This window comes from Diceros bicornis, chromosome 6 (genome assembly GCF_020826845.1).
Source record: "Diceros bicornis minor isolate mBicDic1 chromosome 6, mDicBic1.mat.cur, whole genome shotgun sequence".
NCBI lineage: Eukaryota > Metazoa > Chordata > Mammalia > Perissodactyla > Rhinocerotidae > Diceros > Diceros bicornis.
This window is the reverse complement of record NC_080745.1, coordinates 44,089,495-44,113,366: the sequence shown is the minus strand read 5'-3', so window position 1 is coordinate 44,113,366 and position 23,872 is coordinate 44,089,495. Positions and strand designations below refer to the sequence as shown.

Sequence of the window (23,872 nt, the reverse complement as noted above, 5' to 3'; positions counted from 1 at the left end):
TCTCCTCTCCAAACTGACCACCAGCTCCCCTAGGTCAGCACCTGTTGGGATTGTGACAGAGTCCTCCTGGCTCTGGTGCTACCTCACTGTCCCTCCTCACATCTCCTCGTAGTGACTGTTCCCTCCTAACTCCCACATCTACATCACTCCCCTACTCACATCTTTTTTCAATTCCATCCTGCAGTCCAAATCCGTTAGCATGACCCTGAAAGGCCCTTTGACATATGGATATTGCCTAACTCCCTAGCACTGTTTCTCTGACCCCTTTTCCAGCCCCCAAACTCCATTTATGTTCCAGCAATACTGAATTAATTTCAGTCCATCAAGCATGCTTATTATTTCTTCACAATGGACCAAAAAGCTCTCCCCGCTCATGTGTCTGCTTGGCAAACTTCATTCCTCAAGACTCAGTTCAGATGCCCCCACTGCTGTGAAACCTGGCCAGAGCCCTCTCCCCTTTACCACACTCATGCTGCTCCTAGTAACTCTCTGCTCTGTGCAGAGCAGCCTTTACTTATTGCACTTGAAGCACTGGCTCTCCACCTAGATGGGAAGACTCACATCTGTTCACCTGGTGTCTTTGATCCTCATTGGTCCCTGGGTGGATGAATGAATCTCTTCTCCCTATCCCATCCTCAGTTCCTGAAATTCCAATAAGAGATTGAGGTGGGTGGACACATGTGCATTTAAAGTATAGATACCAAAATGTTAACAGCAATCTCTCTTTCAGTGCATTCCTCATGCAATTTCCCCTGCTTGGAAGGCCCACCCCACAATTCTTTCTCCACTCTTTGTTCAAATGTCGCTTCCTCTGTTTGAATTACTAATTTCCTCCTCTAGTTCTCATATCACCTCACAGCATAAGCTACAACATAAGTGCCAGAAGAGAATTCCAAGTAATCCTTGTGTCCTCTCACCTCCAACACCTAGACCAGGAATTGTGTCTGACTCAGTTTTGTGTCTATAAAGCACAGTGTTACATGTTACACGTTAGAGACACTGAATGCAAGTTGGCCCAAAGTGTAATAAACTGTATCTGCCAATATCATAGCCTGAATAACCACTGAAACTTTAAAAAGAAAGATAATTGAGCTAAATTGAAAAATCTGGCATCACAGCTGTGGAAGCTTATGGTCTTCTTTATGTTGAATGTAAAATGGATATAATGAATTACTAGGTGTTTTTGGATGACATAAATTGAATTTCTTGCTTAGGTCTCCCAGAGAGAAAGATATACATTGTTGACGATGTCTTTGAGATTTTTACTACCTCCTTCTTAAGGTAACTGAAATGTTCTCCTTCAGCCCAGCTCGAAAACCATCCATTTAGAAAAAGACAAATATACACTAGCTTTAAATATTAGACGTGAAAGTAATGGAATTTTGCTATAAGTGTAGTATCACTTTGTGATGAGCTATTTGAGTACAATAAATTTTAATTGTGCCAATATTGGGAAGGGAAAAAAACGAACCTAGCAGATTCTTGATGACTAGAAACAGTAGGACGACGCTCCCCTGGGATCAAAGACAGCGCTTGCGCTCAGACTCAGTTGGCGCCCGCCCTCCTGCTTTTTCTGCAGCCGCCGTTTCCTCGTTCTTTCGCGCTCTAGTCTCCCGGGAAGCCCGGCCCAAGCGTAGCTGGGCTCTGATTGGCTCCTTTGAAAGTCTACGCGCTCCCTGACTGGTGGATTCGGGCCCCTTTAGCGCGGTGAGTTTGAAACTGCTGGCGCTTCGCTTCAAAGCTGGCTCTTGGAAGTTCTGGGGAGAGCGACGCCGACGTGGTAGCCGCCGCGGGATAGTGAGCCGGTAGACTTGCTGGGGTCAGGGTCATGCCTTGGGCCGTCGACTCGGCAGGGCCGGCTCGGGGGCCTCGGAGGGGGATATTGAGGAACCGGGTGCTATTTAGCAGGCTGGGCTGGGCTGGGCAGCAGGGGTCTGCGTGGGGCCAGGCCGGGCTGGGCCTTCATCTGGGGCCCAGGGTCTGGGCGTCTGAGGGACGCCGGGGCCTGGCTTTAGAGAAAGGCTTGGGGGAGCCCAGACCTGGCGGGGTTACTCCGGGAAGGGCTGGGGCTGCCCTGGCCTCGGAGTTGCAGTCTGGGGTCGCGGTCGGTTCTCAGGAAGAGGCCGCCGACCTGGCAGAGGAGGCTTTCGGGTCACAGGTGAAGCCAAATCCGTGCAGTGGTTCTAGGACGCTGAGCGCCTGCGCGGTGCCAGGCTCCGTCCTAGGCCCTGCGGCTCCCGGCCGCCCCTTGTGCGCTCTGCCCTCGTCCCCGGGGGTGGAAAGCAAGACCACACCTGGGCCAGGTACCCACTCCAGTCCCTAAACCCAGGCCATCCCGGAAAACCGATCCGATGAACTAACTTGTGGGCTTCTGCGGGCTTGCCTCTGTGCCCCTGGCCCTTGCCCACTCAGGGCCTTTAAGAACGCTTAGCCAAGGCATAGAGCCAGGGGGAACTTGGATTTTTCCCCTTTTTGTTTTAGGCTTGGTGGTTTGGCAAAAGGTGAAAAGCTAAGACATGCCGAGTGATAGATGCATATGTGTGTGTGTTAATATCCTTCAATCAATGTTTATTTAATACTGAAATTACTAACGTATACGTCTTGCTTCCTCTAAAGACCTGGAGGTCTCTGTGGGTAGGAGATTAAGCCACGGGTATTTTACATCCTGAGGCCAGTAGTACAGAGCCCTAGAAGTCATTCTAAAGCTGCATCCTTGGTTTAAAATTGTTAGGACAGAAAAACGGAGGGTGAGTAATTGAACCCAGCTTTGAAATTGACTTAGCTTTTAGCTATTTGTTCCAAGTGAGCTCTACAATTTTATTGTGCTTTCCACAAATTAAATCTGCATATTGAAGAAAGATAATTATCCTAATCGTCATTGCCATTTTGTAAAATTTAAAAATTTTAAGATTGGCACTCATGGCCAGTCTAGTGCAATTTTGTTCATTTAAAAAGATTTATCTCTACTTATTTCTGGGATGATTTTGAAGATGAATGTGAGAGATAGACCTTAAGGGTCGGTTACTCAGAGTGACCTTGATCACTGATGTTATCAGTGATGAGTGAGTCAGAAAATCAAGGTAATTATGCTCTGGGCCTCTGAAGTTAATGTTTCAATGGCCAACTTATCAGCTGAGGAAGTCTTGAGTGTCTGGTTGTCAGCATTTCAGCTCTTTTTTACCATTCTTTGTGATTCAAGTATATAGTTTTTTACTTTGTTCTTGACATTGTGTAGGGTGTAATTAGAATTGTATCTGTGGAATTGCACCTTTTCTTTTAGGGTGCTTAGTGATAAGTCCTACTCTTGTAAAAAGTACCTTGAAAGTCTTGATCATATTAGTGTATGTGACTTCTAAAAACAGGAGAAAGACTAAAACTGTCACTTGAACAAGTTTAAACACTTATATGCTTTTGCTGCCTTAAACACTCTTTCTAATGGATGAGCAGTGTGACCACATTTTAGCTCATGTCTTTAAAAATTGTTTCTTTTGTATTATCTTCGTAAAAATATAAAGCAGTGCAAACTCAGTCAAATAACATATTTTTTGAAATATTTGGGTATAACTGGCACTGGTGCTCCTCAGAAGTGTTACATAAAGAGAACATACTTCTGGTTTCTGTTTGGGAAGAATATGTAAGTTGATGTCTGAATTTGAGGGTTAATTTGATTGGAAGAAGCTAAATATTTATGTTGCTAAATATACAAATATTTCCAATGTTTTAAGAGCTAAGAAAGGTGGGAAAGTCTTACTGTAGGAGTCCTTTCCCTTGTAAATATTGTTTTAATATAATAACTAATATTACAGAAAATTAATACTGCACTAGGCATTGTGGAAAATGCTTTACAAATAGTATCTCATTAATAACTTAAAACCACCCTTTGAGTAAGTGGCATGTAATCAAATCAGTTTTTCCTCTCATTTTAGGATCTATCATACCTATTGATTAACTATGGAAGACTATATCAAAATAGAGAAAATTGGAGAAGGTGAGTGATTTTAATAATATAAAAGTTTTAAAAAATGATTTAATGATGCTATAATGTCTGTGACATGAAGACGTAAATATTTATTAAAGTCCAAACTTTAAGGTATTTTACAGTTCTAATGTGCTTTAATATATATGTTCTTACATAATAACTTAAACATAAAAATGTTTACATTTCAAGAGAATTGAAATTATTCTGATACGACTCCCTGACAGCCTCCTCCTCTATCCTCCCTTAATCTTACATTCTTCTAATACTAAATACTTAAAGCGATGTTTGTATTTTGAAAACACTATTGATATCTTGTATGGGTGTTGTAGGAGAGAGGTTAGGTTTCATAATGTACTTTTAGTCTCCTACAATTATTTTAAGATAATAAATACTTTTACCTAAACTTTCTAAATTGGTTGCAATAATTCACTATTAAACTAATTTAAATAAATTTTCTATTTAGTTACCCTAGGTTTAAATGATCTGTCATGTGTACATGTTTAAGCTATTCTAAAACAGTAACTTGTATATAATCACTCATTCCCTTTCTGTTGTACTTGCATTAAAGTTTTTAAAGAATGTTATATGGCATAACGAGGGGTAAAAATATCCTGGCATAACGAGGGGTAAAAATATCCCGTTGCCTGTTTTTTTGTCTTTCCCTTCAGAATATCTAAGTTTCTGTATAGGAGTCTTGATATTAACATTCTAAACTGTCCAGGAACAAATGATACAACTTATACAAAATAATTTGCTATTAGAGGCCAATTCATGTAGGTTCTATTTGAGGAACATTTCCAACTATATTTTAGTGTACTCCAAAACCCTACTTATACAAGAAATACTGCAAAAAAGCTAGGGGAGGAATTCTGGAAGGAATTTAGTAAGGTAGTAATGACAAGTTTGGGTGGTGGTTTGCTTGGAGATAAATTCTTTTTTTAAAACTTAGAAATACACGATTTTTATTTTTTGTGAGGAAGACTCACTCTGAACTAACATTCATTGCCAATCCTCCTCTTTTTGCTGAGGAAGATTAGCCCTGAGCTAACATCTGTGCCCATCTTCCTCTATTTTGTATGTGGGACACTGCCACAGCATGGCTTGATGAGCAGTGCATAGGTCTGCGCCCGGGATCCGAACCTGTGAACCCCAGGCCACTTGAAGGGGAGCAGGCGAACTTAACCAGTACGCCACTGGGACAGCCCCCTATGATTTCGTTTTTTGAAAAATTAATTTACTTTATTATATCCACTCAACTAAGCTAATTTTGCTACTAATTTAAAAATAAGTTTGCTACTAATTTAAAGATAACTTAAAAATAAGTAATTAGACATTAGATACATCTAATGTCTTTCTGCTTTGTAGTTTTTCTTAAATCCTCAGAGAATTTCATGTATTGATTTTAGTTTGGAACAAAAAGAAGCATTCTTAAAGTGTAAATGTATTTTTCTTTAAAACGCTGGAACTCCAAACTGTATACAGGAGACTACAGATTTGACTCTTGAGAAAAGTACTTGAATCGCTACTACAGATTTGTTGGTGCTGTCAAGTCGATTCCGACTCCTAGTGACCCTGTGTATAGCAGAGTGAAACCCTGCTTGGTCTTTCTGGCCATCCTCTCACCTTCCGGCTCTATGTCAGATAATGCTCTGCTGCTATTTATGGGGGTCTTCCTGATCAATTTTTTCAGAAGGGCGGCCAGGCCCTTCTTCCTGGTCTGTCTTAGTCTGGAAGCTTTGCTGAAACCTGTCCACCATGGGTAACCCTGCTGGTATGTGAAATACTGGTGGCATAGCTTTTAGCATCACAGCAAGGCGCAGCCACTGCAGTAGGACAATCAACGGACAGGTGGTTTGGTGCCCAGACCTCGAAATGAACCCGGGCTGTGACAGTGAGAGTGTGGAATGTTAACCACTAGACCACCAGGGCTGATTGCTACTACAAATAGAAGCAGTTAAAAATATAATTTCAAATGTAGTATATTACATACATATAGTGGAGTCACAAGATCCCATTTCTACCAATGGGACAACCATAAACCTTTTAACTTCTCTGGATCTCAGTTTCTCTTTCTGCAAACGGGGATAATTGTCCCTACCAAAAAAGATTATGATTATACAAGGAGATAATGTATGGAAAGGATTTGTTTGAGTGCTTTAACTCAGAAAACCATCAAATGTTAACTATTTGTTATTATTACTATGACCACTGTTTCCACGACCATCAATGTCGTAGCCCCCTTGCCAGCCTCTTCCAATTCCACTCAACTTGCTAATTTGGATTTCTTGGACATCCTCACATATGCCCTGTTCTTTGACCTCTGGGTCTTTGGCAATGCCTGTTCTTTCACCCCGGAAGCACCCTCTACTGGCTTCACCTCTCATCTCCTTGCTCTAGCCCAAGTGCATTTTGTAGTTCCCTTTTCATTATCCTTAATATGCTTTTTCTTTGTTACGCTGTAAGCTCCAGGAGAGTTGAGATTTTTCTTGTTCACAACTGTTTGACCAGTGCCTGGCAATAGTGTCCAGCAATAGGAGATACTCAAATTTTTAATAACAACTTTATCTGTTTTTTTTGTGTGTGTTTTTCTGAAATCTGTCTCTTCTTTTTCTGGCTTATATTGTCTTGACTACTCCAGTGCCTGGCTGTTTTGGATTATGTGCTGGACATTGTTTTTGAAAAAAATAACTTGTAGAAATAATTTAAGGCATAGATAATATCTTCCACACAGTATTTTCTTTAGCTCCTGCCACGTACCTGGTCAAATTCAAACATTCAAATGATGATTTTAAAAGTTATAGTTATTCCCTCAGCTTTTCATTTTGAACATTTCCAAACCTACACAGTTGAAAGATTTATACAATGAACCTGTAATACCTTTTGCCAAGATGTTAGTGTTTTGTCACATTTACTTTATTGTATATGTGTGTTTTAGCATTTTGTTTTTCTTTTGACCCATTTAAAGTAAGCTGTAGAGATGTGCTTTGTTTTTAAATACTTCTGCATGTATCTTCTGAGGATCTAGCCAAGGTCATGCATTTCATTTGATGGTTAATGTCTCCTTAATCGCTTCTAGTTTAGATTAGTCTCCCTAACTTTTTCCCCCTCGATATTGAGTTTTTTGACAACCCAATTCATTTCTTAAATACATCCAGACTTTTCTTATTTCAATTATTACAAAATGGTTCTCTGCTTTCTTCTGAATTACAAAAATCTCAGTGTTGTCACATTAGTCTTTGAATTCCTTAAGAAAATATCTTTTTGGATCATAGAGAGTAGGTATATCCATGATGTGGAACCTTACTTGGCATTTAGTAGGCATTCTATAAACATTTGTTGATTAAAGGTTTTCTGCTTACCATTAGTCTGTATAACCTGACCATATCTAACATTTTTTATTTTATAATGTTGAGTTCATTTCAGAGCACATACCATATATCTCATAAATAATTTTTTTTTAACAGTTATTTATTTATTTATTTATTTTTGTGTGTGAGAAAGATCAGCCCTGAGCTAACATCCATGCTAATCCTCCTCTTTTTGCTGAGGAAGACCAGCTCTGAGCTAACATCTACTGCCAATCCTCCGCCTTTTTTTTTTCCCCAAAGCCCCAGTAGATAGTCGTATGTCATAGTTGCACATCCTTCTAGTTGCTGTATGTGGGATGCGGCCTCAGCGTGGCCAGAAAAGCGGTGCGTCAGTGCGCGCCCAGGATCTGAACCCGTGCTGCCAGTAGCGGAGCGCGCGCACTTAACCACTAAGCCACGGGGCTGGCCCTCATAAATAATTTTTGATGATTAACCAGTAGAATCATTTTGCCCTGTTTAGGTAGAGTTCTGTTCCAGTAGTTCAATGAGAAATGATAATGGTTCAAAAAGAGTCAGAAAGAAGAGACCCATAGAGCACTTGTGATGTCTAAAATTCAATTCAATAAATATTAAATGTTGGCTAAGTGCTAATTAGTTGTTATGAGTAAATTTTAGGACCCGATGAGGTTGTACACTTGGAGAGGTAAGATACTAGAAAAAAAATTAGTTCTGAATTGCTTATTTGACTATATCATGCAAATAACTAATCTTCCTGAGTCTGCTTTAATTGTGTGCCAGATGAGTGTGCTACTGACTTACCCACTTTTGTGTTTAATGCAAGTATAATTTACATCTGAAAAATGAACAGATTTTTTTTTTCCCTTTTTTTTTTTTTTTTAATTGATGTTTTAATGGTTTCTAACATTGTGAAATTTTGGGTTGTACATTTTTGTTTGTCCATCACCCCATATATGACTCCCTTAACCCCTTTTGCCCACCCCCCACCCCCACTGCCCGGGTAAACACAGTCCAGTTTTCTCTGTCCATGTGTTGGTTTATATTCCACATATGAGTGAGATCATACAGTGTTTGTCTTTCTCTTTCTGGCTTATTTCACTTAACATAATATGCTCCAGGCCCATCCATGTTGTTGCAAATGGGACGATTTTGTCTTTTTTTATGGCTGAGTAGTATTTCATTGTATATATATACCACATTTTCTTAATCCAATCGTCAGTCGAGGGACACTTAGGTTGCTTCCACTTCTTGGCTATGGTGAATAATGCTGCAAAGAACATAGGGGTGCATAAGCCTCTTTGGATTGTTGATTTCAGGTGCGTTGGATAGATTCCCAGTAGTGGGATGGCTGGATCATAGGGCATCTCTATTTTTAATTCTTTGAGGAATCTCCATACCGTTTTTCATAGAGGCTGCACCAATTTGCATTCCCACCAGCTGTGTATGAGGGTTCCTGTTTCTCCACATCCTCTCCAACATTTGTTGTTTTTTGTCTTGGTGATTATAGCCATTCTAACGGGCGTGAGTTGGTATCTTAGTGTTGTTTTGATTTGCAAAATGAACAGATTTTATGTGTACAGAAGGTTACCTACTTTTAAGGATGGTTGTGAAAATTAAATAAAATCAGTTCTCCTTTAATCTGGAGTAATTTTGATTATCCAAAAGTCACAGCTAATCCAAATTTAATCAAAATAGTATAGAATTGATTTTATGTCAAATTATGTCTTAAAAATGACACCAGTATCTAGGAAGACAGACTATTGTATAGAATTTCTCTATTTAAAAAAAATTAGAACAAAGTTTATATAACATCAGTTTGCCGCTGACCAAACCATCTTTAATATTCTAATAAAGTCAGTAAATAATTTGTTAGTGGTTCTTAGCCTTTTTTGAAATATTGCTACCTTTGGAGAAACTGATAAAAGCTATAGAATAGATCTTGTCTCTAGAAAAATGCACTCTAATCACTTTTGAAGTTACACTGATGTCATACAAAAATAATAAAAGCTATTCAGTAAAATTTTATGTACAGGTAAGGGGTTCAAGACCTCCACAAATTGTCCAATCCCAGTTTAAGGAGCACTTATCTAGGGGATTATGGGTATCACGAATATGAACTTGTTTTAGCTAACTAGTCCATCTCCCTTATTATTGTCATTTCCAGTCCCTGTATCCACACACCCCTACCCCCCCGATCCCCTCTGTTGACGCTGTTGCTTCTTATCTGAAGCCTGTATGTCAGAATCAGTCTGAATGGGTGTGAGGCTTTCCTACTCTATAGTAGATAATGTGAACTTTAATAGATTTAATAAATATTTAATAAAATATTTTATCTCCATTCTTTTCTGGATGAGGATTGTTGACTATATATCTGAAATGCCATAAAGCACTCTTATACAGAGTTTTCTGAAAGTGTCACAGTGACTCCTGTTAAGTATTATTTCCTGAGCCCAAATCTTAACACTGTATTTTATGCCTGCCTTATTGTTGGGTGGGATAGTTGAGAGGAGATAAATTCCAATTCACAAAGGGTCCATTTTCTTCTCTAAAAAATGTGCTGGGAAATTACTGGTAATTTAAATGTATGGGAAGCCTGTGATGCCTACATGAATTTTATTTCTAAACTACAGGTGTGATAGGTTGTAGTTACCCTCAATTTCTTTGTGGAAGTGATGAGGCTGTAGTAAATATGAGTAAGATACTTCCTATCTGGGCACAGCAGACATTTGTATTACGTGACACCTTATGGGATTCAATCATTTTTTAAAATCTTAGTTCGTGGAGGGTGTCACATAGCAGGCATTTACTTTGTCTATTTCAGGTACCTATGGAGTTGTGTATAAGGGTAGACACAAAACTACAGGTCAAGTGGTAGCCATGAAGAAAATCAGACTAGAAAGTGAAGAGGAAGGGGTTCCTAGTACTGCAATTCGGGAAATTTCTTTACTAAAAGAACTTCGTCATCCAAATATAGTCAGGTATGACCATTTTTCCTCATACTATTTCACATGTGAATTTCAATGTGGAAATTTTTACATTTTGCATTGTTTCTGGTCTAACCTTGCTGAGCAGAATAGAACCCTACTATTTTTGTTATTTGAGAATGCTGGGCGTAGGAAAAATAGGCTGTTAAAGCAGGAACAGAGTTAGAGGATCTTGGTGATAGAGATTAGGATTGGGGGCTGGAAAATCAAGGTAAACTGGCCAATGGAGAAAAGGAAGACTTTTCACAGAGCTTTGTCACCTCCCACTCTGGGAGCTCTGTTCCTTAAAGACTCCTTAATCGTACTCCTAAGACAGGTAGCTAGATAAGATGAAAAAGTTTTCTTTCTTTTTTTTTTTAAGTGTTTGCACTGGTGTTTTTTGCGAGGTTGTCTTCCTAACAGTTCGAGTTAGGATCTAACTGCATTTTTCTGAGGCTGGAGATAGTGAGCAACTATTAGGGTCAGATACTACTTTAAAATTTATTGCTATAATTTACCTCAATGGAAAGACAAGCTCTGAGCAGCAAGCAGTCAACCTAGAAATGTTCTTTTGGAATACAAGTGGTTTGAGTTAGCACCCTGTGTATAACATGACTTAATTTTCAGTTGCTGCCCTGAGATTCCTTTCTCTGACTCTAGTTTAGTACTAAGGTTTTCCCTACTAGGTAAGCTACCATCTCTTCTTTCCCCAAACAGTATGTATTTGTTATCATAGGAAATTTCTTACAGCCCTGCTCTTTGTGATAGCTACTGTGAAATTTATAGAAATAGTTTTATTTTGTGAGAGGTCAAAAATGTTTGTTAGATTTATTTTTTTTCATGCAATTGTTTTATTCTTCAGTCTTCAAGATGTGCTTATGCAGGATTCCAGGTTATATCTCATCTTTGAATTCCTTTCCATGGATCTCAAGAAATACTTGGATTCTATTCCTCCTGGTCAGTTCATGGATTCTTCACTTGTTAAGGTAAGATGCTTACCTAATTTTATTAGTATTTGTCCACTGTGAATGTAAAGAGTCTACTCTATAGAAGTCTCTGTTTTGTGGGAATATGCTTGGAAAAACTGTTAGAAGGTAGAAGGAGGATGAAAAGAATATTTCGTTTTCCTCTTATGTAGTCTATAATTTAGATTGTTAACAGTTACCCATTTTATGACTAGATAGCACTTCTAGTTGTAAAGTGAAAAGTAGTGCCTGAGATAACATAAAACTAATAATAATAAGTATCTATTGTTGTATAATAATAATAAGTATCTAATATATTATATATATTATAGAAGTATCTAGGATATTCTGGTCTTATTTGGCAGTCAGATATGTGAAAAACAAAGTAATGAAAGCCTGAGGCAGGGTGGTGGTGGCAAGTGGTTTTATTTTATTCTGGTTTTGAATATGTCAATTTCATATGGTTAATTTATTGTAGGCATTTGTTCTATCTCAGTTAAATTATAAATGTATAATTTTAAAAAAAGTACTGAAGTGTATAAAGTAAGTGTCTTATCCTTACACCAACTCTACCAAATCATACCTCAGAGGTAGCCATTTTTAGTTTTATTAGTAATCTTACAGATCGTTGTAGTTAGCTTTGTATGTGTATACACATAGACTGTTTTACAGAAATGGGATTATTTATATATATAATATATGTGTTATATGTAAAATATATATATGCATTATTTTTCTTTTATGTGTGTGTAAAACATTATTTGACATATGGGTCTACTTGTCTGTCTAAATTTTTTTTTTTTTGTGAGGAAGACCAGCCCTGAGCTAACATCCGAGCCAATCTTCCTCTTTTTTGCTGAGGAAGATTGGCCCTGGGCTAACATCCGTGCCCATCTTCCTCTACTTTACATGGGACACCCCCACAACATGGCTTGACAAGTGGTGCATCAGTGCGTGCCCAGGATCTGAACCTGCGAGCCCTGGGCTGCCAAAGTGGAGCACGCGCACTTAACCACTGTGCCACTGGGCTGGCCGCTGTCTGTCTAAATTTTTGATGTAATTGTTTAAACCAGTTTCATCTGGTGGACATTGAAGTTGTTTTCCAGCTTGGTGATTCGTGCTTTTATGAACAATGCTGCAGTGACTATCCTTATATATTTATCTTTGTATGCAACTTTATAGGATAAATTCTTGTAACTGAAATAGATAGGTTGACCATGTTGATTTACACTTAAAATATTGATAGATAATGCCAGTTGCCCTCTAAAAAATGGTAGCAATTTACTCTTAAACATCATGGTGTGTAACAGTTATTTTTTTAGTACATCACTGCCAAAATGTGATTTTATCAGTCTTTTTAATGTTTTATCAGTTTATTATGTGAAAAAGGCATATTATTATCATTTTGCATTTCATTTAACATTTTTTCATTTTTAGCCATTTATAAACAGCCTATACATATTCTTCACTGATATTTCTGTTAGGATATTGTCTTTTTTCACTGCTTCCTAAGCTCCCCTTACTGGTAACATGTTGATAATATTCCTTTTATTCCTTTTTTTTTTATTTTTGGTCTTTTGACTTGTTGATGGTATATACCATTAATAACGTTTGTGTGTGTGTGAGGTAGATTGGCCCTGAGCTAACACCTGTTGCCAATCTTCCTCTTTTTGCTTGATAAAGATTGGCACTGAGCTAATATCCATGCCAATCTTCCTCTATTTTTTGTGTGTGGGACCCTGCTATGTGTGGCTTGACGAGTAGTGTGTAGGTCTGTGCCTGGGATCCAAACCCGTGAACCCTGGGCCACCGAATGGGAGTGCACGAACTTAATCACTATGCCACCAGGCCGGCCCCAATAACTTTTATAATATATTTAACAATCTTGTATATGATTTTTAGACTTGCAGCTTTTGTGTCTTATTTAAGTCTTCCTCACTCAAAGATCATATATATTAGAACAATATAAGACAATATTTTTCTAGTAGTTTTAGTAGGTTACCCCCCACCCCCTTTTGTTTGTCTTAAATTCTGGATGGATCGAAGGTTTATTTTGGTGTAAGAACTGGGGTTCTTAATTTTTTGTCCAAATGGCTAGTCAGTTATTCCAACCAGTTGATTTTATTTATTATTTCATGTTGAACTTTGTAAGTCAATACTGTGATTATATATACTTTACATTTCTGTAATATCCATGTTGCTTCAAATATCAATTACATTGTCTTGGCAACAAGTGTCTTGTAAAACACTTTTCTTGAACTACTAAACATTTTATGATAATTGTATCTATCTAGATATATAATCATAATATCCTCTTTGTCATTTCTTTTGAAATCGGCAATCCATGTTTCCAAAGAGGAAATGAATATGTAAAGATAAAAGATAGAAATGGAAAAGACCACCCTTATTCAAGATAGAAATAGAGTTGCCAAAAGTATATTGAACAAAAGTTTAAGAAACTTCTATACAGAAAACTAACTTATGACTTAAGAATCAGGGACCAAAAATAAGTAAAAGAAGACTAAATGAGTTCATATGGATATAGATGTCTTCATAAGGTCTTTGTCTTAGGTTTACATCTTCATCTTAGGTATACAAACGTGATATTGTATATTAATGGGCTTCCCACCTTCAAATGCTTCTTATTAGTTAATCTCAAATGGCCTGAAAGCTTTTTTGGGAGTTAAATTATTTTCCTGCATTATAATTTCTTATATCTTTGAAACAAACCCACCAAAATTACTTAAAAAATTATTTGGTACGGTTAAGTTTCTAACTTATATTTTCTTCTTCCAGAGTTACCTGTACCAAATCCTACAAGGGATTGTGTTTTGTCACTCTAGAAGAGTTCTACACAGAGACTTAAAACCTCAAAATCTATTGATTGATGACAAAGGAACAATTAAACTGGCTGATTTTGGCCTTGCCAGAGCTTTTGGAATACCTATTAGAGTATATACACATGAGGTACGTAGAATAGTGTTTTTTGGTGCTTATAAGTATGTGAGATTGCTGGATTGTTTTCTATATTTGTTCCTTAAGTCCAGAAAGAAATACTCAATAAAAAAGATTTCCACGTTGTGCCTCTCAGCTCCAAACTCACCCTTCACTGCATGCTATGTGAAAATGTAACTGGAACCTTTAAATACTTTTCCTTTGCCAGCTGATGTGGTGTTAAGCTTTGTCAGTAGAGGATGCTGGGGAGGCATTTCAGGAGAATGGGATTTTCTTGGCTATAGTATCCAGAGTTGTTATTTCCTACTAGTCAATCTCTCATTTTTCCAATCCCCTGTTATAGTTAAAAATCCTTTATAGTAAACTGTCCCCATTCAAATCACTGTATGGTTTCTGTTTCCTGATTGGATTCTCTCTGATGCACAATCAAATTGGTTAAAGGCAGATTTTGTTGCTCAAGGGGATACTGTTTCAGATATATTTAGAAGCTACTAAATATGATCTAGTTTTGTCAGGGTTACATTGATGACTTGGCATTTCATTTGTTATTTCTGGAAGGAAAGGGCGTGTTGAATTGTAGAGTAAAAGATTATTGGAAAACAGTGACTTCTGTGGAGTTGTCTACCCTTGGGCCCAAAGACCATCTCCAGATCAAAACTTATAACAGTGCTCATTCGGTTAGATGTCTTGGCTATATATCATTTTTCCCATGGCTGCATAAATAAGGATTATTTGGTTCCCATTGGCTTAAACAAATGCTGTTGACCTCATTAACTTTAAGTTAGAGGGGATATTTTTACTGTTGCAATAAATTATATATACTGAAATAGTAGATTAGTTCTAGACCACTAATAAAGTGTTATTTGATTATTCATGCTTTTACTTGTCAAGTTTTTTTCCCCCTAATGAATAGAATTTAGAAGTGAAATATTTATCTTCCATATAGTGGTTCGTGTATAGTTAATTGACTTTTAAACAGTATTATCAGAGGCAATCATGCAGCCTTCTAAAGGACAGTCCTAGTGAAATATCAATGTTTACATTTAGGTAATTTAATGCACCACATTTACTCAGTGTAAAAATGTGCTTTGTAATAGGTAGTCACACTCTGGTATAGATCTCCAGAAGTACTGCTGGGGTCAGCTCGCTACTCGACTCCTGTTGACATTTGGAGTATAGGTACCATATTTGCGGAATTAGCAACGAAGAAACCACTTTTCCATGGGGATTCAGAAATCGATCAACTCTTCAGAATTTTCAGGTATTTTTGTTTTATAATTAAGCTGTTAAGAACTTTTGAGCTTAATAATAATAAAGGCAACATGTATATAACAACAAGATTATGTTTATGCTTTAATAATTTTTTGTTTTGCTATGGCCTTTTAGAGCTTTGGGCACCCCCAATAATGAAGTGTGGCCAGAAGTGGAATCTTTACAGGACTATAAGAATACATTTCCCAAGTGGAAACCAGGAAGCCTAGCATCCCATGTCAAAAACTTGGATGAAAACGGCTTGGATCTGCTCTCGGTAAGGAGTGCTGTTTATACTGACTTGAACATTATTGATAATTCTGAATGTACTAAGTCCTTTCTTTCACCTGGGAAATAGGAAGAAAACCAACATATATTGAGCTTGGCACATACCTAGTATGTTTGCTATGTTTACTGTATTACTAGCTCTATTTTAGATAACAAGAAACACTAGTGGTTTTGAGGATTTAGCATTAGTTGGTTTTTTGTTTGTTTTTCAGTCTGATTGGTAGCTATAAATACTCTGTGAAGGAGAGGCCAGTGTTAATACACCTTTATTGTTTTTAAGTTGCTGACTTGTAGTAGGCTTCCTTTCCAGCTTTTTTGTCTCAGTATTTACAACTTTTTAGTTTATCCTAAACATAGGTGTGTTCCACATTGCTTGATATTTTTAGTTAAAAGCTTTTTACTGCATGAACTCCCATTTCTCACTTCCTGCTTTGTTTCCATATCAGAAAAGTTAGGAGGAGAGGGACTAACGTAGTTCTTAAAAATTTTTCCCCTCTATTACATTGCTGTTCTCAACTAACAGTTGTTTTGTTTAAAAACAAGACAAAAAAATTTGTTCAGGTGAAAAATAAATTTCTAGCCCTGCTTTAGGAAATTTGTTTTAGAACAATATTTAATATATTTAGTTTTTAGAAGAGACTAATTTTTATGACTCTCAGGTAATGTGACTGAGAAAAAAATAACATTTTAGCAGGTTACTAAACGAAAAAAAATCTACTGCTAGATGATCATATACATCTTCTAATTGCTCTTTAGGCCCCTTACACAATTTATAAAACATGCCGCCAAATTCAGTTCAGATTTCTCAATCGCTTACAATGAAGTTGAAAGTGCTTTACCTGCCATTCAAATATTTTGTACATCAATATTGTTGATTTGACTTAAAAGAAAGGTCTTCCAGGGGGCTGGCCGGGTGGTGTAGTGGTTAATTTCACATGTTCCGCTTTGGCGGCCCAGGGTTCACAAGTTCGGATCCTGGGCTCAGACCTATGTGCCGCTTATCAAGCCATGCTGTGGCAGGCCTTCCACATATAAAGTAGAGGAAGATGGGCACAGATGTTAGCCCAGGGCCAATCTTCCTCACGAAAAAAAAAGAAAGGTCTTCATATTCTGAGCCCAATCTGTCTTTTTAACTTCTATAATTCTTGAGCACAAAGAATTTCACTTCAGTTAACGAAACAAAAGTCTAATACTGTAAATCATGATTCCTTAGTCTGACCAGTGTTGGCATCTTAAACTGGATCGTTCTTTGTTGCTGGGGGCTGTCCTCTGTACATTGTAAGATATTTAACAGTGTCCCGATACTCTGCCCTATAGATGCCAGTAGCACATTCCTCCCAGTTGTGACAAGACAAAATGTCTCCAGACATTGCCAAATGTCCCCTGAGGGGCAAAGTCTCACCCAGTTGAGAACCACTGCTGTGAATCATGAATTAGACTTGGTTTCAAATTTCAGATTTATCACTCTCACTCCTTAGCTCTTTGAACTTGGGCAAGTTAAGTTACTTAACCTCTTTGAGCCTCAATGTCCTCATTTGTAAAATGGGACTAATACCTACCATTTGTTGTGAGGATTAAGTAGCATGATAACGTGCAAAGCACTTAATATGGTGCTAGATACATAATAAGAACTCAAATGCTAACTGGGTAGTAAAAGTATCTCCAGTCTGCTTATTGATTTGGTTTTTTTGTTGTTGTTGTTGAGGAAGATTCACCCTGAGCTAACATCTGTGCCAATCTTCCTCTATTTTGTGTGTGGGTCACTGCCACAGCACGGCCCCCGACAAGTGGTGTAAGTCCACGCCTGGGAATCGAACCTGGGTCGCCAAAGCAGAGCACACTAGGCCGTGGGGCTGGCCCCATTGATTTGGTTTTAAGATTAATATTTCAAGATAAAATTTAAGATCAATATTAGGCTTTATTCAGCTTTTTTGGTGATGTGTAAATTAACTTTAATACTAGATTGTCTCACCGTAATTCATATAGTGACTCATTTTAACTACGTTTATGATACATTGCGCTCCAATTTTGTTTTTGTTTGGAACTTGCTGGAAGCTACATTAGAAACCACTATAGTTAATTCAAGAATGTTGTAAATAACTCAGATGGCCATTTAATTCTCAAAGTAAATATAATTAACTAGGTATCTTTCTTAAATTTATGTCTTGGTTTTAAAGCTATCTCTGAATGCTTGTATCTTTTTTTTTTGTGAGGAAGATCAGCCCTGAGCTAACATCCATACCAGTCCTTCTCTTTTTGCTGAGGAAGACTGGCCCTGAGCTAACATCTGTGCCTATCTTCCTCCACTTTATATGGGACACTGTCACAGCATGGCCTGACAAGTGGTGCATCGGTGTGCGCCCGGGAGCCAAACCTGGGCTGCCAGCAGTGGAGCACGTGCACTTAACCGCTACGCCACGGGGCTAGGCCCTGAATGCTTGTGTCTTAAACCATAATTTATAGCGGAAAGAGGTTATTAAGATAGCTATGATTGAAGGAGTAGGTTATTCTGGAGCCAGAGGTGAAGTATGGAGGATGACACATTGATGTGGTTTGGTGTTAGACTAATGGAAGTGTTCGTTTAGTAGTTTCATTAAAATTATTACCTTATAGCTTATTGGTAGAAAAGTTAAGGCTTTATGGGTATTTTTTCTAAATGATTCATTTCTTAAATAAGTAAAACCTTTTTCATCTTTTTTCTCTCCACAGAAAATGTTAGTCTATGATCCTGCCAAACGAATTTCTGGCAAAATGGCCCTGAATCATCCATATTTTAATGATTTGGACAATCAGATTAAGAAGATGTAGGTTTCTAACAGTTTCCACGTGTTGTATCAAGAACAGATAGTTATATTTTTACTGTTAACTGTTCGTTTTTGTCTTGTGTTCTTCTTTTCTTTGTTGTAAAGCTTAAGCTGTACTTCATCTTCTAATTTCAAAAATGTAACTTAAAAATGTAAATATTGTTCTATATGAATTTAAATATAATAATTCTGTATATGTTTGTAGATCCCACTGTAACAGCTATTTGTTCCTATAATAAAACTATAAATCTAGTATTGATGTCAGGAATTGGGGAAAAAATTGAGTTAAATTATCTCAAACCTTTCCACAGTCCAGTTTTCTTGTATTGGAACTACTAAAATTTGGGAAAGTATGCTATGTTCAAAGTTCATAATGCTTTGAAGTATTTTTATCCTCTGAATGTTTAAATTTTCTTGTCAGTTTCTTGCCATATGGTAACTATACAGCCTGCCTAAAGATGAATAATTTTCTATTGGTATTTCAATTTGTGACATAAATGTTTAAGCATTCAGAATGAGGAAACTGTCTAAATTTGAGAAATGATGCTAAGTTTATAGAGATTTTCAGTAACTTATAAAACTAACATTAGAGTGTGCCAAAGTTTGCTAAGTTTTACAGTCAAAGATCAAGGGCTGTCCACGGCAGGAAAGAACAGTTTAGAAAATTTATGAACTATCCTATTTTTAAGTAGGTTATGAAAGCTATTTCTCTAAGTGAATTCTTATGCCTTGGTCAGAGGCAAAGGAGTTGCTTATCTTGGCTTTCAAGTCTGACCTAAATACTCTATTTGCAAATTTTGACATAGTGTTTATTAGCAACCTTCTTAGAAGATTCTAATATACAAGTATTTAGCTAAAATCACTAGCTTTGGGAATTGTTTAATTAATAATGCTGCTCATTGTGATTCTTACCTATAAACAGCCTAATTTAAATTATTTGTTGTAGTCAAGAGAAATGTCTATAAAACAGTTTTATCATTTTTAGTGTACATCTATCCATTGTCTGACCCTCTATTTTTCCTCCTGATTACCTATGGCTAGAAGAGGCGTTCCTGTGTTGTTGATCCTTACACCCAATTGATTGGATATGTAATGAGTGATGTACCTAATCTGTGTTGTCTTGGGACTTTTGCAGTCTGGAGGAGAAAGTATGGGTCACTTACTTGGGTAATGGGACTTGTAAGATGAGAGATTTGGTGGCCTTTTTCTAGGTCTTTTGGTAGAAGCCAGCCTGCAGTCAGAGAATGCAGAGCCTGGAGATGGAAGTCATTTGGGTCATATTGTGGACAGTTATTAAGATTTCATGGGGGGAATTTGGTAAATGAAAGGTCACGTGAAAGATTTAATTTAGATGGTGAAATGGCCCGTCTACAGACTTATGTTTTCTTACCTGTGAAGTGTTGAATTGGATCCGTTTTTCAAATTGTGGATTGCAACCTTTTAGTGGTTCACCAAGCCCCACCCCCACCCTCTTCCCAATGTAGAATGGAAACTATCAGTGTTTCTTATATAGTTATTTCTTGGTACTTTTGTTTCAGTAATATATAGATCCGTGGGTGTTACAAATGTTTGGGGCCCTGTGGAGTTGGTAGAAGCAGCATGCAACCTCACTGCTATTGCTCCATGGAGACTAATTGTTTGAAAAGTCAATAATTCATCAGTTTAGAACCCACTTGGTGCACCAGGGAAATGAGATGGTAGAACAATCATCAATCACTATAATGAGTGACCTCTACTTTTCGTCCTGCTCTGCATATTTGTGTGGTCCTATTAAAGTACATCAGCTTCAGTTACTGGGTGACAGCTACCTAACTGGGTCCTCATCTCATGCATATTTTTAAATTAGCTTGTGCTATGGTGCTTCTGATTAACTTGAAAATGGAGCTGGTCCCTGGGCCAGCAGTTCCTCAATCGGTTGTATGCTAGACACGCCTGAGGCTAACTGGTCTTACCCTGAAAATTCTGAAATTGAAAATTGGGAAATGTATCCCAGGAAATGATTTTTTCACAAGGTTCCCAAGCTAATTCTGATGCAGCCACTTATCACCAGTTGGTGGTGTGTTTAACAACTTTGGACCTCATTTCGTTTTAGTTGTCTTAAAGCTTATTGGCATCATGTGATACCTTTAACTTGTTCCATTTCTGTTTCAGTCTATACTTTAGTGAGGGAAGAGAGCTGTATATTTCATCACCAACATAAGACTTTCATATTCTTGAATATAGGACTGTGACAGTTGTTTTTTATTAACACTGTCCCTAGTCTTTAGAGGAGGGTTTATTTTTTCAAGTTTAAATATATAAGCAATAATGATGCAGAGAAGTTAATACATAATATACAATAAAATCTTACTAATTTCTATGTGGACATGGCATATATGAATTAAATGTTTTGAAAAATGATAGTATTTTAGAGTTAATGAAATGGCCCAGGGCCGGCCCCGTGGCTTAGCGGTTAAGTGCGCGTGCTCCGCTGCTGGCGGCCCGGGTTCGGATCCCGGGCGCGCACCGACGCACCGCTTCTCTGGCCATGCTGAGGCCGTATCCCACATACAGCAACTAGAAGGATGTACAACTATGACATACAACTATCTACTGGGGCTTTGGGGGGGGGGGGAATTGAAAAAATTAAAAAATGGCCCAATAGAAGGTCCTTTGGGGACTTGGATTAACAGACTAAACTAATTTTTAATTAGTAAAATAATTTTTGAAGTCCTTGAAGAGAATTGAAAGCTCAAACTTTTTTACATTAGTGCCTTTAGCAAACTGTGGTTCATAATAGGTCAACTTAAGTCCCATCCCTGTTTAAACAGTTGTCATATTCACACTGAGGTCTGTGAGGTTCTGTAGGATCATTTTGCGTTGTACACAGAGCAGAGACAATTAGTGATGTCTGTGGAATGTGGAGTAAAGAGTAGTGGGTGTTGTTTAGGTTGGGGACAAGATGGATAGAGTATTCACAAAGGGAAAGTGAAGGATGGAGGGACAGAGTGTGAAAGACCCTGGAGAGAGGGAGGTTGCCTTAAGTGGCAACTAGGAGAAGGCAAAGGTGGGATAGCGATGGTATTGACAGAGACTGTAACTTTAGTCAGTTTGGAGAAAGGAGTTAAGTTTAATGAAGTATTTGGAAGTAAGTGTAGACATCTTCAGTCCCATGCCATAGTGTATAAATATCAAGTTTCTAAGATAACCTTAAAAGCTTCAAAAGACATGTCTTAAGAGTCATACACTTGGTTGTTGAGAAAGAAAAAAGGTATCAGAATAGCAGCATTCCAATGCTGAAGGTCTGGTTTTCAAACTTGCATTAAGATCTTCTGGAGAGCTTGTTAAAATATTTCTGGTCCATTCCCAGAGGTTGATTCAGTAGGTCCTGTGTGGCCATGAATATGCTTTCTTAACAAGTTCCAGGGTGATGCTGATGGTCCAGGGACCACACTCTGAGAATCACTACGTGGGTGGTTGTCAGAATTTGAGAGAACTGAACAGAATCTCGGCTCTTTGATCAACTTGTTGGGTTTGCAGAGGAAGTGCACACAGGTGCAGAAGAAAAAACTGACCTATAGTCAGGCATACATTTAGAGATTGAACTGGAATTCCAACCTAAATCTGCCATTGTCATTGTTGAGAAAAGTGAATGGTGTAGTGTAAAGATATTTTAGGCTTTAGAGCCAGAGAGAATAGAGTTTGAGAGATTAGAAGTTCTGCCATTTTTATCTGGCCTGAATAAGTCACTCAGCATCTCTATTTCCTCACTTGTACAATGGAGATAATAAATAGGATTTATTATTTATGTAAATAATATATTCATATAAATAGGATTGTAGGGTGGTTGTGGGGGCTGGAGATAGGGTTGCCAGGCATCCTGCATGTATAGGACATGTCCTATCTGTCAGGATTACCCTAAATGTCCTTTTTTCAATACATTACAAAAATTGGGCAGTTAGAGCTATTTTTCTGCCACAGTAATTGGTGCTTAAATCCATTAAATGGCAACACTAGATGGAGGGTGTAGGTCAAGTTCCTGGCACATGGTAATTTTGTTCTCTTTTGAACTCTCAGCACTTTTCCCTCATATTAGCACTTATCGCATTTCTATTTTCTCCCTTATCAGATTATAAGTCCAGTGAGGGCAGGGGCCATGTCTTGTTCTTCTGTCCTCACAGCCCTTGGTCTGGTACCTCAAGCATTAGACACTGTTGCAGTCCTTTAAGGTTACCCAAAGGCAGTGGCACCTCACCTTCAATAACACTTGAATCTACTGTGGGCAGCCATTGCTTTACATACGTTTCCTCTGCTTTTCACAGCTATCTTGTAAGGGAGGGGGCGTCTTCATTTTGCAGGTGGTGAAACTAAAATTCATAAGCTTAAGTAGCTTGCCAAAGTCACAAGCCTAGTAAATGCCAGAGCAAGGATCTGGAGCCTTTTTTTTTTTTTTTTTTGAGCAAGATTCGCCCTGAGCTAACATCTGTTGCCAATCTTCCTCCTTTTTTCCTCCCCAAAGCCCCACTACATAGTTGTAGGTCCTCCTAGTTCTTCTATGAGGCCCGCCTGCCTCCTCAGCATGGCTTGATGAACAGTGAGTAGGTCCGCACCCAGGATCTGAACCGGCGAACCCCGGGCCACTGAAACGGAATGTGAGAACTGAACCGCTATGCCATCGGGCCTGCCCCCAGAGCTTTTTGATTTCAAACTGTTCTCTTTCCATGGCATCATGTTGGTTCCCAAGATAAATCCATCAAGAGAACATTAATTTAGTTTCAAAAGCTCAAGAAGAAAGAATTGAAGAAGACAGGCAAATGCTAAAGCCAGCGCAGCCCAGATGCCAAGGAGCACCAAGCTCAGGGTTGTCAAAACCAACACCACGGGCCTGCAGACCCCTCAGCGCTGAAGCTCCTGACAGGTTATCACAAACCTCTACCTCAAGGTTGAAAGAACCAAGGTCACCAAAGTAAGATGCGGTTTTCAGTCCAGTCTATTTTCCTATCCCATTTTAGGTGGCAATGTCCCCTTTTATTTGGGAAACTCCACTACTGCCTGTGGTCCTACTGGGGTTCTTAATTCTGGCTCTCTACTCCTTGTTCATAAGGGTGACCCAGATTAGATCGGGGAGAATATACCATAACCCGGCAGCAGTAATTGGTCCAAGGGATGGGCAAGTGACCTAAACAAGACCTATCAGGGTCTTTTTTGCTATGGAAACCTTGAGAGAACGAAGTCCTCTTTCTGCTGATACTGCTAAACTGGGATGACATGACTGGAGGCCTGAGGCATCTGCCCCACCCCGGAGCTAGCCGAGCTGAGAAAGTGAAGAATAAAGATTTCTGGGTATGTGACGTCCCTTGTT

The 23,872-nt window shown here is 38.3% G+C and overlaps 1 protein-coding gene across 2 annotated transcripts; it reads left to right on the top strand.

Moving 5' to 3' along the window:
- The first annotated feature begins 1,717 nt into the window (after positions 1 to 1,717).
- Positions 1,718 to 20,896, top strand: CDK1 (cyclin dependent kinase 1). Of its 2 annotated transcripts, none has more exons than XM_058543381.1 (8): positions 1,718 to 1,805; positions 3,927 to 3,988; positions 10,127 to 10,283; positions 11,131 to 11,254; positions 14,030 to 14,200; positions 15,286 to 15,449; positions 15,575 to 15,716; positions 18,437 to 20,896. In XM_058543381.1, exons 2-8 carry the CDS (start codon positions 3,952 to 3,954, stop codon positions 18,533 to 18,535), a joined length of 894 nt encoding a protein of 297 aa, XP_058399364.1. In that variant the 5' UTR covers positions 1,718 to 1,805; positions 3,927 to 3,951; the 3' UTR covers positions 18,536 to 20,896. The 2 variants fall into 2 exon arrangements, with proteins under 2 accessions (XP_058399364.1, XP_058399365.1); XM_058543382.1 differs by having other exon boundaries at positions 1,764 to 1,819.
- Positions 20,897 to 23,872: the final 2,976 nt, after the last annotated feature.